Raw genomic sequence first — 22,450 nt, 5'->3', positions numbered from 1 at the left:
CAAGAAATTCTAAACAAAAGTGATCGCTCAGAATCAATAAGACGATAAGAAGTTTACACCCCTGATATTGGATCCTACTTTCGAATCTCAATCATCTCGTGTGGTTCATCGAGAGGTCTCATTGAAAATGGCGGCTAGTCTAGCAGACGCTATCAGCTGGCAGATTATGTTATGGACTGGATTAACGATTGTTATTGTTGGAGCAGTATTGAAAGGAATCATGAAGCACTTTTTCAAATCACAAGGAAACAGCAGGATACCTCCTTTGTATTCCGGGTGGATACCATGGCTTGGATGTGCAGTTGATTTTGGGCGAGCGCCTTTGTACTTTATTGATGAGAAACGGAGAAAGGTGTATAGACATACAGCAGCATTACATTAGTCAGCTTAGTGCTACACTAAATAGTAACATTTATAAATTATACCTAGAACTAGCCAAGCCCGCAACTGTGTGCGCATACGAGAGAGGAAGAATTCACAAAATATACACATGAAAAGGGCTGTGCCGTACTAGTATCTAATTGTAGGTGCTTAAAACGTACTGTAAAATGTTTTATATGCACTGTACGTACTAGTTAAATACCGAAGATACCAAATTAAACTGAGTAATATTTTTCAGCTGGGACCAGTTTTCACACTTAAAGTGGCCGGAGAAAGGCTTACATTTTTGATGGATCCCACAGATTTTCACCTTTTATTTCAGTCCCCAAATGTGGATTTCCAAAAGGCTGTACAAACTCCTGTTCAGAATGTTGGTATGTGTTTAAATGGAGAGCAAAAGTAATCTTGTTTGAACGATAATTATAACCTGCTATAAACTCAGTTTTGATGCAGACGTTTTGGCCGCCACCATGCAACTTTACCATTTTGCATTAATTGCTTGCTTGATTAATTAAGGCAATAGATATGAGATGCTAGGTGAAAATTAATGTTACACAATGAATGTTAAAGCACTCCTGTTGGATACTTATTTATTATTGTAACTTTTTTTTTACATAAATGGTATATATATATATCGCTATAGAAGCCATCAAGAAACAGCGCTTGGACACAAATTGTGACATTTGTTATATATTATTGCATATTATATCACATTGCAAGAAACAAGTAAAGGCTGTAAGTTTTGCTAGTGTTTGCATCCAGAAGCTGTGGAGAAGATGAGAGTTATTTCATGTGAAAGTTTAACTATAAAGTGTTATGGAATAATCATATAATTAATACCTATTCACCACTTTGACTGTTTGTTATAATAAAATTACTTCTACTGTATGATTGCAGCATCAATTACAGAAGCTTCATTCTTTACATATCACACAAAAATTCATGACACAGTTAAAGGGAAACTTGCTGCCAACAAGCTAAGTTCTATATTTCCAAAGCTTCAACAAAGCTTTGCAGAGGGGTTGGACAGTATCAAGTCTAAAGGTAACTATAAATTTCGCCATTTTAATATATTTTATTTGTATGCAAATTATTTTTACAGGGATATTTTTATACCATTAAGATTAAGAAATCTTGATAATGTGGAGAAATTGAAAGCACCAAGAGCACACACAGGAGAGACAAGAGTGTTAGATCTTTGATTTTATTTTAAATTTTGTAAAAGTAATTGTTTTCTGTTTTGGTTGGTTTACACAAAGTGTTTACTTTTTCTAGAAAAATGTGAGCTTCTTGAGCTTGTAAGGAATATAATGTATCGTGGAATCATAGACAACCTGTTTGGTAAAAACACCCTGCCAACCATTGACAAGGTACCTTGAAAGTGAGAGAGTGTGCATGTATGTGAGGATGTGAGTGTGATTTTGTATCGTATATTTTTATTATTTGTTAATAAGTAATGACAATCACAAGTTGATGATAATGATTGGCTAAAACATATCAAAACATCCGGGAAATGTTTAAAGGTATAAAACCAAAAGAACAAGAGTTTAGTTCTTCCCTCTTGTTAATGTTGCTTTATCGATATTTTATTCTTGACTTCATTGCTATCTCTTTCAAGGAAGCATTTGAAGAACTGGTACAACATTTTACAAAATTTGATGAGCAGTTTGAGTATGGTTCCAAGATTCCACAAATGTTTTTAAGGTAGGGCCATCATAAACAAAATTCAGTTGGTAGTTTGCAGGTTTTGGGTAACGGTAGTTTATTTATTATGATGCATAGCATATGTTAATGAATATGTGTGCAGTAGATCAGTATTTACACATGTCTTTTCTAAAGGGTGTTTATGAAGAAAAATTGGTTTCTAAAATTGAGTCAAAGTGATTCTTTGACTATATCTTGTGAGTCTCATATTGTTGTGGTCTCTATTTGTACATTTATGAGCAGGGAGTGGACTCAGTCTAAAGTTTGGCTGCTGAAGCTATTCACCAAAGTTGTCAAGCAGCTGGCATCTGGCACTGCAGAAGAGGAGAATACTGTTCTGCAGTCTCTTCTGGCAGTTGTTGATGCAGAACACTCACCAAACTACAGCCTGCTGCTCTTGTGGGCATCTCTTGCAAATGCAGTCCCGGTATGTACTTTGCATTCCTAACTTTCACCATTTAACACTTTGGTACTATGCAGGCTATCAAGCAAATAACAAAAATCAGCATCTCTACATAGGGCATATTTGAGCACTTCACCACTTGCATTTCTTTTTGCTTTGTTTGTAGTGATTATCAACATAGACAGATAGCTCAAAATAGTATAGTTTCGGTTATAACTATATAGTGAATTTTGTTTCTAGTTTTTAACTGATGTAAAAATCTTTTCAAATTTCTCCATTGATCATAATTTCTGCTCTTATTGATGCAGATCACATTCTGGACACTAGCTTTTATGCTTGCCCATGAGCATGCCTGGAAAAAAGCCAAAGATGATGTGGCGGCAGTTTTGGGATCTGGAAAAGAAGGTAACAGAAGAATTGATTTTAATAGCAATGGGAAAATAGCAATAGTGGGAAATAATAATGATAATCACTATCATCATCATCAGCAGCAGCAACAACAGCATGTGTAAGGTGTCTATTCAACAGATATGTATTTTTACACATTCTTGCAACCCTGGATAGGTATCAATTCATTTTGTACTTCATAGAACTCATTGCACATGAACATAGAACTACCCCTATGCGCATCGAAATCTCGGCTTATATCGGCCCGATATAGGTTACCTATATTGACGGGCGAGAGTACTCTTACCAACCAAGGGCCATAACCCCTAATAATGGCACGTGACTTTTAGCCAATGGTGTACTAGGTGATCGGAACTGCGCGCCATTTGCAAAGTTTTGTTCTACACTTTTCGCAACAGGAATTATAATTAAGCTTCTTCCGCCGTCAATTCCAATACTGATACATGTGTTGGAGTCTTCAATAACAGTATGTATAATTTATATACTCTAAATTAGCATAGTTATTGAGATTTTAGTTCCAAGTTCAGTGCAGAATATTACGCTAAGAGACGAAAGATTAGAGTACACATTTACGCAATAAATGCACAAGTTTTCCAGAGAGAAGTAGAAATCAGGCCCAACAGTTCTGAAAGCTTGCAATTTGATAATTCTTTAGCCGTTAGCGATGCAGAGAATTCGGAGCTGTCAGAATTTCCTCAAATAATTGCGATTACGAAAGTGTAGGTCACGAACTTTACCATTCGAAAGCAACAGAATTTCGACAGTTCCTTCTGTTTACTGTATAGTAGCGTTAAAAGTATCGATTCGGACAAATTAACTTTAATGGCATTTTCTCTACAACAAATGGTAATGACTGTATGATGGTCAATAATTTATTTTACTGTTATTCTAGATAGCTGGCTGCTGCATTTAAAGATGAAAGTGGTCACAGGATGTGCAACTGGCCATCACAATCTGTTGAACCAGATGCAAGCTTCATTAATTAGAGCTATAAAGCCAGATTCCTCATGTTCTATGCTTCCAGTTCTCCTGCACAAGTCATTAAGTAAGTGCAATTTATTTTTTGATTCCTAATATTCATAATTAATTCTTGTGCAGAAGAAAATTTATGAACTGTTTGAACACTATAACATGTCATTACGCACAAACAGTGTAACTTTGGTTGTGATTTTGCCCTATAAGAGTGAAAGGGACTAAAGTACGTGATTATATTAAAGGGAAATTTATGCTGTGCTTTTGGTCTTGATTTGTGACATCTAATTAGCACCTTTGCCTTCACGCCTCCAGCGCCCCTTGTCTGGTGTTCATCCTGCCAGCACAGGGACCCCCAACCCTTGGAAGGTAATTTGAAGTCATTTTGTTCATAATCATTTAACATTTTGTTTGTTTTACCCTCGGCCAAGACTTTTGAACAGTGTTTTTGTGAAATATAACTAGAAGTGCAAAATCCCAGGCTTCTTTTGCCATAGTGAAAAAAATTGAAATAAATAAGGATCACTATTTACATGTTTTCTGCTATTGCATTTGTTGGTTCCAGGTAAACAAGATAAACTACAGAAAGCTGTACAGCATATACTGTCTCTTCTGGAAGAGATGAAAACTGACGTGAAAGACGTGAAAAATAGGCTTGCGCAGATGGAGTGCCAAACCCAAGAAAAGGAGCTGACATCTGACACAAGGGTTACAGTTTCCCTTAAAATCTTCAGAGGTGTAGAATGTCTCAAGTGGATTTAAAGACAGATCCAGGAAAACGTGCACGCTTGGTATGTACTCTATTCTGATTTGTTAGGAGTCAAGTGTCTGTGTGCTATTCCCTTTAAAGGTTTTCATAGCATTATATTGTATAATGTCTGCAGTACTAAAAAGTAACAAAAGCATTGTTATGGTGGCATGAATTACAGCTGATAATAAATTTTCTGTAAGCACTTTAGCTTGGTTACGAAGAAAAATATGAAACTTCCTTAATGGTTTCATCCATATTTTGGTCTTAGAATACGAAGAAAAATATGAAACTCCTTAATGGTTTTCATCCATATTTTGGTCTTATAATACTAGTTCTCATAACATGTATCATGATACTGACCACAGCAAGTTTATTATAAAAAAGGATGTTTGTTTATTTTTGTCTGTTTCCAGGAATGCTATTTGGCGATGAGGGGAGGCTTTAGCTTAAAGCTCGTAGTCAGGGGTATACTGTCTGTGCTATTTTCAACAGAATTAGCCCGGTGTTACAACTATAATGGCCTGAAGGGAAAGAAGGGACTGAAGAACCACCCCTTTATTTTAAGAACAGTTCAGGGTAAGGATTTAAATATTTGACTTTGTGTTTTCATGAGTCATTGAGAAAAAATATTTCAGTGTGGTTGAATACATTGCAAATTTTAAAATATGTACACATGTTTATGCAATGTCTGTCCTTTTAATCAGCTGGTTAATACTGTGTAGAAAGGGATTATGATGACAGTTTATGGATAGAGTTCTCCTGCCTATAGAAATTCTAACTGAAATTCAAATGCAGCTCCACTTGTTTCTGTTATAACGCTTTAAAATTTGTATGCCACTTTACATATCTTTATAATTTGCTTATTCTGATTGGTGTCCAGTCACTTAATCCCCAGACATTTAATCCCCGACGCTTTTACATTTAAAATAGTTTTAACTAATTTGTAGATGTTCAAATGATGTTGAAGTTAATAGTATAATTTGAATATTATTAATGTATTTCAATATTTATTTTAATTGTAAAACTTATTGTGATGTTTATATGAAGATAATTATTTGAATTTCAATTAAATTTTTTGCCGCTTCATAATTTTTATAGTTAAAATTTCATTTTAAGGATGAAGCGTCGGGATTAAGTGTCTGGGGATTAAGTGACTGGAAACCTTCTGATTTGTTAGAAGGAGGAGTCAAGTGTATTTTTGCTATTCCCTTTAAATGTTTCATAGCATTTTATTGTATAGAACAAATGACATGTCTGCAGTACTAAAAAGTAACAAAGGCATAGTTATGCTGGCATGAATTACAGCTGATAATAAATTTTCTGTAAGCACTTTAGCTTGGTTACAAAGATAAATATGAAACTTCCTTAATGGTTTTCATCCATATTTTGGTCTTATAATACTAGTTCTCATAACACGTATCATGATACTGCCCACAGCAAGTTTTATTTTTAAAAAAATGATGTATGTTTATTATTGTCTGTTTCCAGGAATGCTATTTGGCAATGCGTGGGGGATTCACTTTAAAGCATATCGTCAGGGACAAACGGTCTCTGCTATTTTCAAATAAATTAGCCAGTCTTACAACTTCCATGGTCTGAAGGGAAAGAAGGGACTCACGAACCACCCCTTTCTTTTACAAACAGTTCAGGGTAAGGATTTAAATATTTGACTCTGTGTTTTCATGAGTCATTGAGAAAAAATATTTCATTTGTCTGTAAAAGTCAATATGTTTATGCAATGTCTAGTCCTTTAATCAGCTGGTTAATTTTTGTGTAGAAATGAATTAAGATGACAGTTGATAGACATCTTTACAGTTCCCATATACTGGGATTGTTTTTGAAATCAGTATTTCCAGAGTTCTCCTGCCTATAGAAATTCTACCTGAAATTCAAATGCAGTTCCACTTGTAGTTCCTTTCTGTTTATAGCCATTAAAATTTTTGTGCCACTTTACATATCTATATAATTTGCTTGTACCTTTCTTTATTTCACCTTATGTTCTGGATATTAGGGTCAGTGACCTACAATTAAGTGATTATTTTTACGCAGAGTTCATATTCTTATATTTGTTTTATTTTTAGATGCTGCACGAAAAACTTGCCCTCAAGCTACTGAAGCAGAACTGCAGACGCAGATCTCTAGCTGGTTAGCTGGTGCTAGGGATTGAGAGAATGGCAGAAGGGAAAGGGCACCTGAGCACAGACTGTTAAAGTCAGTAAATAGTTCTGGGGTGGGGAACGAATTGGAGGACAAGTAAAGCTGTACAATTTTTGCATATTTAAAATTAGTTTTTTAATTAACAATTTCAATAAACATCAGAAAACGACAAATCATGTTTGTTTTTTGTAACATTTTGTTTGGCATTTATAGGGTTATTTTGATGCATTTGATATTATTGGTTTTTCTAGGAATTTTGGCATATCCTGATTTAAAAACAACGTAAATCAGAATATGCCAAAATACCTAAAATTACCAATAATAGCTGGAAATCTAGGTATCTAGGTTCACATGGGCTTCCCATATAGGAAGCCCATCTCAGCCCACGGTCGGACCTGTTTGCGCTTTCGGCGGTTGGGCCGATATAGGCTTCCCATATGGTCATAAGATAGCTCATATGGGTCCTATATGGGACACACATGGGTCCTATATGGCCTCTCCTCCAAATGCTACTAGGGACATAATCTGCATTCATGCTTCTGCACTTGTATACAAACATACACCCTCATATCTTTTCTTCATAATTTTGGGAAAATACTTAAATGAATGGCTTGAAAGTTCATCTTACAGTTAAGCTTGATGCATAAAATATTTGTTAAAACTTTAGTTACTGAAGATCAACTGTTGAAAACACCTTATCTGAGGTGGTGCATTATGGAGGCCATACGTTTGCGTTCACCTGGAGTTGTAACACGAAGGGTGATTAAACCATTTACAGTCAAGGTAAAATTTATATAACATCTATAAAATATACTGCCATGTACATTTTTGATGTGTTGTCTGTCCTACTTATTCTGGCAGCACTCTATAAAGTCATTTGATGCACTTTATAAAGTCACTCTTTGCATACTAGAAATGTCTTCTGTGTGACATGGTCTTTAGTCCCCAGCTTGATAAATCCTAAACTATTGATTTACTCTCCTAAAACTTTTTTTCCTTTGAGGTTACAACATATTTGTCATTTGTCTGCTTTCCTTATCTGCTTGTCACTTTAATCAAGAAATTTTTAAAATTTGTTTCATGGTCTTACATGGTGTAGTTTATATTACTCATAAACTCAGATGAAAATCCAGTTTCTCAAAATTGGCTGAGTAAAGCACTAAAAATGTAAATATTTGTGCATCGACAGAACTACACCATACCAGCTGGGGACATGGTGATGGTCTCCCCTTATTGGGCTCATCGAAATCCTAAATACTTCCCAGATCCAGATAAATTCTTACCTGTATGTATCTTTACTTTATCTCACATTTTAAGCACATTTAAGTATAAAATATAAAAATAAAATAATAAAAATATTTTAGATTTGTTATTTGACATTTAAAAAAGATTATTCACAAAATTCATGTTTAAACAGATATTTTTTTAGCAATCATTGTTAAACGATTAAGTTCACCCTTTTTTCATATACGTAATAAACTAAAACATTTCCTTAGTGACTATTAGTTTGTGTATGAATGTCTGTTTGTGTACGGTTTGGGCAGTGTCTTTCAAATGCTTTTGGGGTTAAAAATGTTAAGAATATCGATAATAACTGTTTGTCTTGAAGATTGTTTTTTTGGTAACCTTTTATAACTCTAGGAGCGTTGGCAGTCAGCTGATTTGGAAAAGAACATCTTCCTTGATGGCTTCATTGCTTTTGGAGGTGGAAGATATCAGTGCCCAGGAAGGTACCAAATGACATATTCAGCAAACATGTTTATTTGCATTGCAGTAAAGCAAAAGCATTCAGTAAAAGCACAACCCTGAAAGCACTTTTATGTTTAGGGAGATTATTACGGTTAGTAAAATATAGAAATAACATGTCCATGATGTTTTGAGTTTTATTTTTTAACAGGTGGTTTGCACTCATGGAGCTACACCTGTTTATCGCACAATTTCTTCAGCGATTTGATTGCCAACTTCTCAGTACAGTGCCTGACCTGGTAAATTAGTTATCATAATTTAGAGAAAAGAACAGGAAAAGATTTCAAATAAAACTGTGCATGTTAAAATAATGTGTTTTTACTTTTTTCCTTTTTTTAACTTGTACAAATAGTTTTCTATTTCCCAAATTAGATCAGAAGTCAATTATGTCAAAGTAAATCAAAACCAAACTCAAACATCGGAGGTCAGCAAATGTTTGCCTATGGTTCTGATTTATATCCTGCATAATAAGGCTAAGAAAAATTCAGAATTAATGATCAGTGGCTATTTAGCATTCCCTGAAAACTGTATTTTCTTTATACTTTTCAGAGTCCACTGCATGTGGTGGGCACTCAGCAGCCAACAGGACCTTGTCATGTCAGGCTGACTCGCCTATAACTATGACTGATGGCCAGTAAAGACTCAGCAGCATAATATTAGTATTTTCTATGTCCATTCATCAAAATGGATACAGTTTTCTGGTACCTGTGTAGCAAGGTTGATTATCATCCAAACTGCTGAGCAACATTCTCTCATCAAAATTTATGTTTGAAGTCTCAAAAGAATCAATCATTGTCTTATGGAATTCTTGGCACTTTTTCCTTATTAATCAATCCTCGTCTTTCTCTTTCCTAATCCAGATCCACCCCTTGGTTGTGTGTCCAGGCATTCAAACCTGATTAATAAGATAAAGTAACCTGCAGGAACAAAAAGACAGAAGTGAATTTGTCATTTTCTTTCCCTTTTACATTCCTCACAGTTTTGTTTTTTTCCATTTGGTATGTTTTTTAATTATGTGTTAGGCTGAAAGAAAAGATTTCTTTTCCAATGTTACAACTGCAATTTTGAAATGCAAATCCATGCCTAACTTGCACATTTACAAATGTTACCATTATGACTGTAAACATAAGTAGCAGAAGCTGAAATGAAATGCTTCGGGAGTATTTTGAAAGCAGGCTATTTACCAGTATATTTTTTTAGAAAATAAATACCTCATTTTTATAGCATTATAAATCACATAGTTGGACTGTGAAGTATATTTTTATACATTTATTTTGATTGTTGACTTATTCATATATACAATCTGGTGTTTTGATTAATAAACTCTAGAATTTTAAAGGAAGTGTGTGTTTCTTTTTGATCATGTTTATTGTTATTTCCAAACGAATTCATGTTTATCTTCATTTTTCTTTTCATTGTGTTCTTGTGCTCCTTTTCTCTCACTCTATAATTCTATATCACTCTGTAGTTCTATTATAATTGTCCCTTGTCTCCAGTACGTTTTAGCGGCTGTCTTGCTGGGAATGATAAATCACTCAGACAACTGCTCTTTCAAACAAAGTTCCGCAAAGAGATATTTTTCCAATCTTTATCTGGTTTGAGCATTTGCGCTTAGTACAACGGAAGGTAAGCAGGATACAGAGGTCCACCTGTCTGTTCCCACAGGTTAATGGTGTGCGTCCCTGCAACATGACCCACTACGGTTTGCTGATGATGTGGAGCAGCCTGACCACACTGAGTGTCTTTGGTAACGCAATCGACCTTTTCTATTGATGTAGAGGATAATGGAGATTATCGAGATTTCAGATGACGAGTACCTGCAGTGAGGGTATGTGCGTACTTACGTACCTGAGTCGATCTCATTGTCTGCGCGCTGCTTTAGGGGCAAAGTTTTCAAAAGCAAGCGGTGAGCCGGTAACATGCCAAAGTTCCATGCCAAGTGTTTACACAATAAATCTAGTGATAATTAATGGGATAAAAAATTATGGGTTGTAGTGTTCACTCAACAAGTTTGATTTCAAGTAGTCCATGAAGCCAACAGGAAAGGCAAGATTTGTACACTACTGGAGATCACAAAATTCGGAGAAAGCGGTGAAAACTGCGGGGCTTTTCCAGCTAATTAAGCACTTAACTTTATTCCAAACAATGAAAAAAGAAATTTCTGTGTTGTCCACTCGTTTTTGAATCCCTATTTTTGTCCAGGTGTATTCGTGGCTGGTCACTTCTGTCCCCAAGGTTGGGAGTCATTGCAAGACAGATGTTACCTGTATGTAAATCGCCTCTTGACTTGGTCAGCAGCAAAGGTGAGAACAGAATTTCTTTCACGATTTTCTTATGTATTTCATTCTATGAGGGGGAGGGAAGGACAACCGTAGTACCTGTAGAAAACCCCGACGATCAGACCTACTAACAGGTGTAACAGACAGAGTGGCCCGAGACGAGATCTGAACCGAGCGGTGCAGGTGTTTTAAAATAATCTCTCGAGACATTCATCTGGAAACAGATGTAACACTCCAGAAGGGCTTTGGGTACACCTTAGTGGTTGTGGCTCAGATTGATGTTGCTGTATCTTGAGAAGGTCCACATTCTCAACACGGTTACAAAACCACGTGGACTTTCATTTGATACACCACTGAAACTAATACAATGAAGTATGTCGATCATTACTAAATGAGATTTTTTACTCTCTTGTTGCAACTGTCTCGTATTTCTCCAAATTACAGGAAATCTGCAATGGCAGTTCTTCTTCCCTCGTTGAAACTGAATCAGAGGAGGAGAACAGTTTTGTTCACAACATGATGAGGGCCCATGGAGGTTTGTGTACAGTATACAATGCGGTAGACCATAATTATTTTTTAAGATCATTAATGAAGAGAAAGAAAGATGCAGAATGAAAGAAAGACAAATAAATAGACAAAAAGGAAATAACTAAAAAGGAAAAGAGGGGAAAAAAACAAAAGAAAGGTACCCAAACTGTAGTTTGCTGCACAGCACAGGTTGGCGTGTGGCTGAACATCGATGACAGGACCCAGGAGGGTCACTGGGTGTCGTCCACCACACACCAGCCCCTGACCTACAGCAAGTGGAACGACGGCGAACCCAACAACATGGACGATGAAGACTGCGGCATGATGCGTCTCCCTGGCAACTGGAATGACCTGAACTGTCAGAAGGGGGATGTCAACAACGCCGTCTGCGAGAAAGTGTACGTGGCACATTATTCCTTGGTGATGAAATTAATACCTGTCACTGACCTGCTGCTCTCTGTCCGACGGGGTCACACATGAGGAATTATCATCTGTTAGATAACCGATGTAAACCATCTACAGATTCGCCTAGACTACCAAATAGCATGATCTTACTTTAAATCACTAGACCTAATTCTCCTCTAGCAGAGCACATCTAGTAAATCACATGAAAAAGCATTTGTAACTGTCATAATTTGTCAGCAGTTGTGGATTCCTAAAGTAAATATATTTGTATTTTGTCTGCAGCTGTTCTGAAGCTTTTGAATGTTCATCGTGGACCAAAAATTAAACTACGATACAAGGTGATAATTTGAAGTAGACATCGACGATGTGCGCGGGTGCCCTCTCCCCAGCCTGCAAGAGTTCATCGGCCCCGAACGGGCCCGTTTCGGGCTGAGAAATGGGGCCGTTAAGGGAAGTTACACTCCCAGCCCGCCGTATTATGGGAGCCTAAAGTGCATCGGCCCCTTGCGGGCTTGGGAGAAATAACTCCCTCAGCCCTCCAAAGCCCCACCCTAAAAACACCTCGCAGCCCTTCCATAGTCCCTCAGCCCTCCAGAGCCCCACCCTAAAAACACCTTGCAGCCCTTCCATAGTCCCTCAGCCCTCCAAAGCCCCAACCTAAAAACACCTCGCAGCCCTTCCATAGTCCCTCAGCCCTCCATAGCCCCATCCTAAAAACACCTCGCAGCCCTTCCATAGTCCCTCAGCCCTCCATAGCCCCATCCTAAAAACACCTCGCAGCCCTTCCATAGTCCCTCAGCCCTCCAAAGCCCCAACCTAAAAACACCTCGCAGCCCTTCCATAGTCCCTCAGCCCTCCAGAGCCCCACCCTAAAAACACCTTGCAGCCCTTCCATAGTCCCTCAGCCCTCCATAGCCCCACCTTAAAAAACACCTCGCAGCCCTTCCATAGTCCCTCAGCCCTCCATAGCCCCACCCTAAAAACACCTCATAGCCCTTCAAAGCCCCATCCTAAAAAACACCTTTCAGCCCTTCAAAGCACTTGGTAAATACCAGCAGACAAAAAATAGACATGATTCAACAATTTATTAAATGCAAGCAGATACACAAGGTTTTCATATTACTTTACAACAAAGAATTTTTCACAAATGCCTGACCAAAAAATATTCATTGCAATTTATCATATACATATACAAGCAAAAAAAAATAAAGGGTTTTAATATTTATTACAACAAAGAATTTGTGTCTTCAAAAACTTCAGGCTAATTGTTGCGAATACCTGACCCCCAAAAAAGAAAAAAAAATCATTACAATCTTCAAAACAATTTATCATATACAAGCAAAAGATAAACAAGGATTGAATATTTATTTACAACAAAGAATTTGTCACAAATGCCTGACCCCCACCTCCAAAAAAAGAAAAAAGTCATTACAATCTTCAAAAACAACTTATATACATATACAAGCAAAAAATATACATGGTTTTAACATTATTTATAACCAAGAATTTGAGTCTTTACAGTCTTCAGGCTAGTTGTCGCGAATACCTGACCAAAAAAACAAAAAAAAATCATTACAATCTTCAAAACATATCATATACAAGCAAGCAAAAAATATACATGGTTTTAACATTTATTTACAACAAAGAATTTGAGTCTTTAAAGTCTTCAGGCTAGTTGTCGGGAATACCTGACCAAAAAAAAAAAAACAAAAATCCTTACAATCTTCAAAACAATGTACTATATACAACACAAAAAGGAGAGAAGAAATTTATTATATACAAGCCAAAACTAAACATGGTTTTAACATTTATTTACAACAAAGAATTTGAGTCTTCAAAGTCTTCAGGCTAGTTGTTGCGAAAAAAGCTTTAATTAGATTTCACAACAGCCACTTTCCCCCTAAATTCTCTACACACAGATTCCTCTTCCAGCCTATAAGCTTCCTCACCTAAAACATGAATTGCTACTGGAGTCATTCCTTGATCACCTACATTTCATAACTTGATTCATATGTGGAGCATGCTTTTAAACATTTCTCTGTGCTCTTCAATAGCATGACCCATCTGCGATAAAAATATTAGTCCTTTAATGATAAGCAAAAACAAGGCATTTCAATTTATTCACTTCTTACCGATGTGCCATTCAGTTGAAGTAAAACGTATTTCTGTTTCTTACTATTTATGAGCTTTAAAGCAGCTAGGAGGCAACAGGAAGTTGATGGCCAACACCACTTATGTAAATAGATTCATGTAGGCTTGCTTCTAGTGTTGATTACTATTTGTGGATTAGAAAGGAAAACTAATAAGGTAGAATCACTAGAACCATATCACATCAAAGCAGTTGCACTTGTAAACAGGTGTACAACATGCAGAGATTACCCAGAACAGGGTAATAGGCAGGGTTAACTTTCTTCATAAACAAATCATGAATGATAAAGCCATGCTTACATTGATAAATTAAACACATGCATGGTTATTTTCTTTGATTTCTTATTGCACTGACCATCAGATGGCTTTGTCCTTGGACTTGTTCCTCCATTCTTGCCAGTTACTTCCAAACTATTTGTAAGCAGTGGCAGATATAATATCCCCAGGCTGCTGCTGTGCACAAAGGGAAATTGTGATGGTTAAAAGTCAAATATAAATGTTTCATTGTAATACATTTGTACATGAAACCACAGTCTACTTCAGGGTCATATGCAACCCAAACAGGAAAACATATTGACTTGCAAAAACAAAACAAAAACAATCAAGTATGCTCTCAGTATCCCAACCTTTGCCCTACATAACTAGCACCACAATTTCTACCTGCCTGCCCCACTATTTCTTCAAAGAAGCATTTTGACTAAAAGAGCCTGCTCTGTAGTAACAATTATCTCGTTATGAGTAGCAACATCTTTCATGCATTGATGAAATGTCAGTAGTTTTCAGTGTATGGTTAGATATGCTATCTCTCTCTCTTACATATCTATATGTAAAGTTTTCAATCTACTTGAACAGGAACATTAAAAATGGAAAAATTAAAATTTTGACAAGCTATCAAGTGACAGGACACTTAAATGAAAGTGGAGCATTTATCTTGTGAGACTGACTTATAGCTAAACCCAGTCAGACTCACTGCAAGAATCTCTCTCCTTGCAAAATAAAGTACTTAAGCTCACATAATAAAAAAGTAGCAATTTAAGAAGCCACTTCAAAACACTTACTGGTACAGCAATAATCCTGTTTCATATGCAGAGTGATGAAATATTTTAGTTCTTCTTTTATAATTCCACTCATTCCAGATTGGGAATAACCAGTCTCGTCATATACCATGTCAGTTGATTTTCTTACAACCCTTCCAGGATCTTGAATATCCTACACAAATAAAGTAAAGCATCCTACACAACATGTTAATTTATGGCATTGTCACAACTCTTCATGAAAAACCTCTAATTACTGTTATCTTATCACGCGTGTGCACATTTATGCAGAAACAATCTGCAGTTTGTGTTGTCTCTTTTTCTAATATATATCCTACATTGCCCAAAGATTACTTGAAGTTATCACTAAAGTTTCAAATAGATGAAATTTTAAGCTAATGAGGTAATTGGTTTGGTTGTGTTTACATTGTGTTTAACTAAACTGTAACTGTGGTCAGTCTTCATGTTTGCAATAATGTACAACAGCTTTACAACAATGTTATTTTATAAATTATAATTGCAGAATGCAAACACAATAGAACACACTTTAAGCATTCATTGTAAAAGTATGCAAATATTATAAAACTGGACTACTTTATATGAAAGAAAAAAAGTATATATAACACATTTTACCAAACTGAAACACTAATGTATTTCACTCTGTCAGGAATACTGTTTGCTGTTCTCAATGATTAAGAAATGTGTAGTCTTATTTTACAACATGGAACGGTTTATACGCACACTATACATTCAGCTTGGCTCATCTTCAGCCACGCTGTGGAGTTATCTGTTGACTGTTTTGTAGTCGGCATTATTACAATGCTTTGACTAAGCACGATCCCCGATCTTCAGCATTTCCTAGAAAGTGAAATAACCAAAGTCTGCATTAAAAAACAAACAAACAAACAAACAAACAAACAAAAAAACGATTACAATAATCTTTCAATACACGATCGAGTGTTCAAATTTCAATAGAAGGTAAATTGCTAAGAACTATTATAGGGTCAATTAATTATAAGGATTGTTTGAAACACTAATATTTTGCTTCGAGAATTTATACATAAAATACCTTGTGTTAGCCATGCGGCATCTTCCTACAGCGAGCACATGGCACAAAGCGGAAGTAGCACGCAACAAATCGACGATTCGGGCTGAACTATACAAATTAAATTAAACTAATACCAGAAATCCTGATACTGTACAGACAGTTTCAACTGGTATGAATAATTCATGTTATAATATTTTACAGAATTTTAGGGTACACTTTACACTTAATTCACAAACTCACCGAGAATGCGATGACCAAAGCGGTTGTTGCAGGTAGAAGCCCATCGGGCGGCGAGTGTGGAATCCGACAGCAGGTCAGCAAATGCGGGCGCGAGGTCAGAGGGCGGAGTGAAAAGTCCGACATACGGGTCACTGTCAGCGCGTAACGGCTACGCCCTATGGGCGTTCGGTCAGTTAGGAGCGGGATAGCCCGTAGCCCTTACTTTCACCCGTCCCCCCGATCGGGGCCCTTCAAAATCTGAAAGCTTATGCAGGCTGGGTCGTGAATGTAGGATTTTCCTGTAATTTTCATGACTTCCTGTTGTGTCCTTTTCCCAAACTTCCATTGTTTAACGACACAAGGTAAAGGTGTCCCAACAAAAGTTACAGTGACAAAAGATATGAAAACACTTTTAGAATATACAGATGAGTGAGGGGAGAGAAAGAATAAATCTGAAAAATTAACTTATCTTTGTCTAGAATTTTTTCTATTCAAACAAAATCTCTTTTAAAGAATGAAATTAATGTTAGTAGTGTGCTGTGCTATAGTTGTGGATATGTCACAAATACTTCTCTCTCTCTCTCGTTCTTTAAAGCCAACCTGAATGTTCTGCATTTTTTGTCAACACCAATCTGAAAAAAAAAACCCAAACAAACCCGCAAACCGTTCAGGTTGGTCTTGAAGCATCCTTCACGTTTCTACTTCTGAGTTGTCTCTCTTACACTGATGTGAGTGCGGTGTGCGCATGCCCATCATCCGGGATGAATGGAGGAAGTGATGTTTAAGCAGTAATGCATGATGATAAAATTGCTTCAGCAATCGACCGCTCCATTGTTACACATATTTTCGCTAATACAACTTTATTTAACTATATTTTAACTATCACCCACTATCCTCTCAACTCAGGAGACTCAACTGAGAACCTTTCGCTTTATCAAGAACGAGCCATTCCACGCCAGTTAATAGCCGCTGATGTCAGAAACAAAATCAGTAGAAATACCCATAAATCAACAAAAGTCGATTATGTAAGATCCGGTGCTTTACATGCACAAACTGAACGTTAGCAGAAGAAAGAAAGAAAAAACAAACAAACAAAGAAGCAAACAAACAAAGAAACAAAGAAAAGAAAACACTACATGTGACACTCTCTCTCTCCACTCGATCCTCTGAGATGGACCTAACAATACCTGTATTCACCGTTGTCCACAATCAAATAATCAGCAATCAACCAATTAGAGATTCCGTTGATGTAAATCGAATTATCAGTCATCCGTTCAACCAGTCCATCATGTTTTTAAATTGGCGGTGGAGTCTAACATAATGACGAAGACGTGTTTTCAAATAATAATTAATCAACAGAACATGATTTCTTTGGAAGTTAAAATCGAAATTTGAAATTTCCGCATTTGCTGAGAGTGGTGGGGGCGAGTTGGTTCACACAGAGATATTTGTACACAGAAAGTAGACGCAGCTTGATTGTGTGAAAAGGCATTAATTTAAATAAATAAATCGCACAAATGCTGAAAAGATAAAGAACAGAGCCCATGGTGGATGGCAAGTACTCGACAACAACCCTGATTTCCACATCGATCACAAGTCTGTAAGACGTTGTCAGCGGGTAGCTTCCCTCTGAGAGAGCCTCCGGTCCGGGGGAGGCGAGGAAGTAATTACAGAGCAAAACTGAACACGAGAAGTGTGTAATAGCTCTCTAGGGTGAGGTGGAGCGCCATGGAGGGGTTGTCCTTAGAAATGGACGCCTCTCCCGCGCTATTTGTCCTGCAAGAAGCTTTGAATTACACCAGTGATTGATGGATCGGACGAAGAATTTCTGCTATCATGTCATGCCCAGTGTAAATAATAATAGCTAGTTAGCAGGACAGCGAGCTATTCAGGGTGATGACTGCAATCGATGACTGAGTGGGCAAGAAGTCGTCTTGTTTGTCAGACCTTGGCCACCGGGATACAGAGGTCCATCACAGCCGCCATGGAGGACCACTTTCAGACAGCAGCAATGGTGCTTAGGTTCATCGGAATGAGTGGCTGACATTTTCTGGGCCATGAACATTCCTCCTCAAGTTTTATTCAACTATTAAGAAACACGTGTGACATTCCAAAAATGTTTCTTGTCTATGGCGCTGATGGAAAACAGTCAATCTCTTCGTGATTTGGTTAGTCAATATTGTTATTCATTTAGTCTAATTATTAGACATTATTCAAACAAGCCGTTATTCAATCATCTATAATTAATAACAGTTCAAAATGTATCGGTCAGTGGTATTGGTCAGGGCTATGTGATTTTGCAGTAGTGGAGTATAACTATTAATTGCCACCAAAGCCTAATTTTTGCAAAATGAGTGCAATAACGGCACAGCTTTTTGTTGTCCCTCCCTATTTCCACCCATCCTTCAATTCATGCAAAGAATGATGGAGGTGCATTTCATGTTGGCAGAAAGTCTCTGTGCTGGACATGGAGGGTTTCAGCAAAAAAGCCCCAGTCACGGATTCTGGACGCAAGGAATCGATCAGGTCGTCTGCAAATCCTCAGTTTCATAAATGAACAGTCTAAGGTTCTGGCCTTCTAACATACCCGTGTAATGTTAGGTAGGTGTCCGATCCACTCTGGCCAATTAGACACGCCACGTCCCTGGTTGTCTTTCAATGACCGTCAACCAGGTATAAACATCTTCCAATGATTTTTCAGATAAATACTCTTATAGCCACCATCAGTCAAAGCACCGAAGCGTGTCCGATCGGTGACCGTTATTTGTAAAGATGCTGATTCGTCTGAGGGACGGAGTGGGTGCTCAGGTGGCCAGAGGTCGACAGGTGCAATAAAACCTTGCGCAAGCTTGTCCCACTTCCTTGTAAAGCAAATAGTTTGGGCCGATTTCTTGTCTTTCTAAAAAAAGTTGGTCGTCCGGGGTCTCTATGGTTGAAGTGAGCGACTGGCTTGCACGACAGGGAGCAAGGACGTGGCTTGGATCTCAAATTACTGCCAGAGATAATTCCATCCGGCTTGCAGTGTTAATTGGACCACTTTTTCTGTCAATCGTACTCCTTTGACCGCCACCCCTAATCCCTTATTGCAGTAACCATGGAAATCAAAGCAGGCACATTTTCTCTTGTCACGCATGGGTCGTGACCTCGTCCAGTGCATGTCAGCCGTCGAAGACATGTGCACAGTTTTTGATCAGGCGAGAACTCTGTTTTCCGAATCCGCCTTCAATGCCTCGCTGATTAGGGTCCAGAAGGAAAACGATGCTGTTTCCTTCAGCTTGGATTTCACGTTCGTTAGAAGGAGCTAACCAAGGCTTTCACCAAGGGGCCAGCTGCTCGAGATGTCGCTAAGGCCAACACCAGACTGGGTTTTGCTCTTAACCTGAGGTTAGCTGAGTGCTCGGTGTCCAGCGTCTGGCCATAGCAGCAAGGGATGGGGTGTGCACCCAGGCACTAGAATTATAAGAGCTAATGGGAAGTCAGGCTTGTTGATGAGGTGTGCTTAAAGGTTCATAATACTGTCCCCGGCGCAGTATAAAACTTGGTGTTAATCACTCAGCTCAAATGGATGGACGCTATCAGGTTGAGGGAAAGTGTTTGCGCGTTCAGATCCCTCCGCTGAGAAGCGAGCTCGTTACCCATAATCTGATACAGACAGGAGTCATTGCAAAAACTGCTGGCAGCAGTTGTCATTGGATCCACTTTAATCAGGACAGGCACCAGAGAGTGAAAATAAAGTCTTGGTTCGTGAAAATTGAAAAGTTCTTTTATCTGCTTCACCTAAGTGAACCCGATATGTAAATGAGGGTGAGTATATGATGAAGATAGTCGCATGCTGAGTTATCTAGCTTTATAAAATATTTCGCTTCATTTTTATTTTCGTATTTCATTAACTTTCACAGCTCACGAAAACGATCTAGAACGACAAACATAATCGTGTTTCTTGACAGCATCTACCCAATATGCGAGAGGTCAGCATATCTAGAGGTCAGAGGTCATCGCAAGCACTATGACGACGTCACGTGATCAGGCTAAGTACAGCAGCTGCTGCTGCTACTGCCGGACATCGGAGGTCTAGAGGGAAATTTACCCAACACGACCACTCCCCTCAGTCTAGAAATCAATCAAATAACTGAAAACATTAATGGAGAAATGATGACGTTAATGATGATGACTACGACGATGAGAATGATAACTAAGGATGCCGTGCCTCCATGATGGGTTGAAAGTTGGTCATGAAGTCGATCACAATTCTTAAACGTTCAGAAACTATTCCTTTGCAACTGATATCATTTCTGTTATCTCGCCTCCCATCCACAAGAAACCTGCGCAGACGTGGCCAAGGGAAGGAAGGAGAGAGAGAGGATGGAGGGATGAGGAGAGAAGGTGATTTTCAAAACGCAGAATGTCTGAATCAGAGAGGCTTGTATTTCTGCGATATCTCTGGCAGAGGCCCCGCAATATTATGACACGAAATTTGAAGAGGCTGTAGGAAATGTCAAAGGTGGGCGATCTGTCATGTCGGCGACGTTTCATCGTCTCCGTGCCACTGATTATCACACAAACATCGCGACGTGCCACTGATTACCACACAAACATCGCCACGTGCAAATGTCATCGCTGTTTGCGCGAGTGGGCAACGACAGATTGGCTCCCTGTGGGACAGAGGACAATAAAGTCAATTGCTTGTCCTCCGAGTATAGATCAACAACTGCTATCGAACAAAACATCGTCGCCTGGAGGTTTACATCGTTAACGAAAGAAAACGAATTTGAAAAAAGTGTGTGTATGTGTGTGGATGCGTGTATTTTTTCACATCAATGTAACTTTGGTTTTCTTCGATTCGTAAGCTCTCTGGGATTTTTCTCTTTCGTTGTAGCATCTAAAGTGCACGTGAGGACTATAAGGTCGTGGTGGCGGGTTATAAAGTTGTCATCACTGTAATGCAGACTGCGAGGTTGTAGGTTCCCTTTTCGTGTTGGGGCGAATGTAGATGCGTAAGTGATCCTTGTTGACCATTTTATTAAGTACTTTGTCCTTTTAGACAAATAAACAAAACATAACACACAAATAAAAACTTTGCCAAAAATGGTGAAAAGTTCATCCATCTTTGTCCGTTAAGTAGGAACTTTAAACGTTTGAACTGACCGCCAAGTAGGAAAATCTCTATATAAGAAGTGATTACTTTGTTGGGACCATCTGCCCTCTGCTGAGGTAGAAATCAGATGTCCTCCGGGGTTAGTGAAATCCATTGATTGTGGATGGGATGGGGTGGTGGGGAGTGGTTGGCGGGCAAAGAGGGAGAAAAACTTCCACACGACCTTTAGACCTTGCGGTGGATAACTCCTCACCTGCCAGACATTGATAGTTAAAGGTAGATCAATGTGTCTTGTGTTTGGACATCTGGTCCCACCATAGACTAGCAAGTCCGGCAACTCCTTATTCCCACCTGCCAACCTTCCTCAGCTCTTCTGGCTCATTTTGACTTCTTTTGTCCTACTGCTCACGCTCGTAGACCCGGAGAAAAAATTCTAATTATTCTTTCTTATTATTTACTTATTTTTTGTGGACTGGGGAGGGAGAAAACCAACAAATCTTTCCTTCAGCTTTCTGGGATAATTATACATGTGTGTGCTTTGAGCTAAAGAACTATCCTTCTCCCTCTTCCATCCCCACCACTGACCTTTTTATTGCACATGTGACCACTTGAGTGTTGAATATTGAATGAATACCTGTGCTGGTGTTCTTTTCTTACTACTTTGTGATTTACGTGTACAGCTCTGATAGTAACAAAAGAAGGAGTTTTTCTCATGAGATAACGATCTGTATTGTTCTTAAGGTCTTCCTTCCCTCGAGATGAAGAGGCAAGATTGCTTTTTGTTTACAGAAGCATGACCAGTCAGACTACAACAGGTGCGATTGTAGGGAGTCTGGGGCTGGTGGCTGTAGTATAGCGTGACCAGCACAGGAAGCAGAAATCTTCTGTGGCAAAGGGATGGATGTAGGAGATGGATAACGGGGACGAATAAAGACCTGCCACAGCCAAATAGCGACCATGTGCTTGCACCAGTCGTGGCTCATGTCTTAGATTCTTTGAACCGTAACAAACTGGTGCAGGTGAGAACAAGTATAGATGTAAGATAGCCTCATAGTTAGCCATAGACTTCAAGAGTATGTGGTTACCAACTGGCAACACGTGCAGACTTACAAAGTAGAATTATTATCTAGGGAGCCTCCATCTTCCCACAGCTGTGGATACACAGGATCTTC

The 22,450-nt window shown here is 38.2% G+C and overlaps 2 protein-coding genes and 2 long non-coding RNA genes across 7 annotated transcripts; 3 read left to right on the top strand and 1 right to left on the bottom strand.

Annotated features, from left to right (window-relative positions):
* Positions 1-117: 117 nt before the first annotated feature.
* On the top strand, positions 118-9,852 carry LOC112567174 (24-hydroxycholesterol 7-alpha-hydroxylase-like). Of its 2 annotated transcripts, none has more exons than XM_025243752.1 (12): positions 118-352; positions 620-755; positions 1,279-1,425; positions 1,657-1,751; positions 2,000-2,085; positions 2,329-2,512; positions 2,797-2,893; positions 7,444-7,559; positions 7,966-8,061; positions 8,418-8,506; positions 8,674-8,761; positions 9,072-9,852. In XM_025243752.1, exons 1-12 carry the CDS (start codon positions 128-130, stop codon positions 9,138-9,140), a joined length of 1,428 nt encoding a protein of 475 aa, XP_025099537.1. In that variant the 5' UTR covers positions 118-127; the 3' UTR covers positions 9,141-9,852. The 2 variants fall into 2 exon arrangements, with proteins under 2 accessions (XP_025099537.1, XP_025099538.1); XM_025243753.1 differs by having other exon boundaries at positions 181-312.
* Positions 4,621-7,369, top strand: LOC112567175. The gene is made up of 4 exons (XR_003099769.1): positions 4,621-4,659; positions 5,033-5,195; positions 6,108-6,269; positions 6,701-7,369. It is a non-coding gene; the product is annotated as an uncharacterized LOC112567175 (long non-coding RNA).
* Positions 9,853-10,123: 271 nt separating the features above from the next.
* LOC112566519 (C-type lectin domain family 17, member A-like) lies at positions 10,124-12,375 on the top strand. 2 transcript variants are annotated; one of them, XM_025242737.1, is made up of 5 exons: positions 10,124-10,269; positions 10,725-10,825; positions 11,246-11,336; positions 11,514-11,727; positions 12,017-12,375. In XM_025242737.1, the coding sequence occupies exons 1-5, from the start codon at positions 10,212-10,214 to the stop codon at positions 12,057-12,059; spliced, it is 507 nt and encodes a 168-aa protein (XP_025098522.1). In that variant the 5' UTR covers positions 10,124-10,211; the 3' UTR covers positions 12,060-12,375. The 2 variants fall into 2 exon arrangements, with proteins under 2 accessions (XP_025098522.1, XP_025098523.1); XM_025242738.1 differs by lacking the exon at positions 10,124-10,269 and adding an exon at positions 10,314-10,350.
* A 1,243-nt stretch (positions 12,376-13,618) lies between these two features.
* LOC112567164 lies at positions 13,619-16,603 on the bottom strand. Of its 2 annotated transcripts, XR_003099764.1 has the most exons (5): positions 15,986-16,603; positions 15,658-15,774; positions 14,941-15,091; positions 14,238-14,335; positions 13,779-13,798 (listed from the first exon to the last, which is right to left on the bottom strand). It is a non-coding gene; the product is annotated as an uncharacterized LOC112567164 (long non-coding RNA). The 2 variants fall into 2 exon arrangements; XR_003099763.1 differs by having other exon boundaries at positions 13,619-14,335; positions 15,986-16,593.
* Between the last annotated feature and the right edge of the window lie 5,847 nt (positions 16,604-22,450).

The sequence above is a fragment of the Pomacea canaliculata genome, linkage group LG6, assembly GCF_003073045.1.
Source record: "Pomacea canaliculata isolate SZHN2017 linkage group LG6, ASM307304v1, whole genome shotgun sequence".
Classification (NCBI taxonomy): domain Eukaryota; kingdom Metazoa; phylum Mollusca; class Gastropoda; order Architaenioglossa; family Ampullariidae; genus Pomacea; species Pomacea canaliculata.
Note: the sequence above shows the minus strand (reverse complement) of the source record. Positions and strands in the feature narration are given on the sequence as shown.

What these genes read in the sequence shown, in the direction of transcription:
- LOC112567174 (XM_025243752.1), top strand. Translation starts at nt 128, where the DNA reads ATGGCGGCTAGTCTAGCAGACGCTATCAGCTGGCAGATTATGTTATGG. An exon ending in CTCTTGCAAATGCAGTCCCG is followed by an intron (nt 2,513 to 2,796) that starts GTATGTACTTTG and finishes TTATTGATGCAG; the next exon opens with ATCACATTCTGGACACTAGC. An exon ending in AGATATCAGTGCCCAGGAAG is followed by an intron (nt 8,507 to 8,673) that starts GTACCAAATGAC and finishes ATTTTTTAACAG; the next exon opens with GTGGTTTGCACTCATGGAGC.
- LOC112566519 (XM_025242737.1), top strand. Translation starts at nt 10,212, where the DNA reads ATGACCCACTACGGTTTGCTGATGATGTGGAGCAGCCTGACCACACTG. An exon ending in GACCACACTGAGTGTCTTTG is followed by an intron (nt 10,270 to 10,724) that starts GTAACGCAATCG and finishes ATTTTTGTCCAG; the next exon opens with GTGTATTCGTGGCTGGTCAC. An exon ending in TGACTTGGTCAGCAGCAAAG is followed by an intron (nt 10,826 to 11,245) that starts GTGAGAACAGAA and finishes TCCAAATTACAG; the next exon opens with GAAATCTGCAATGGCAGTTC.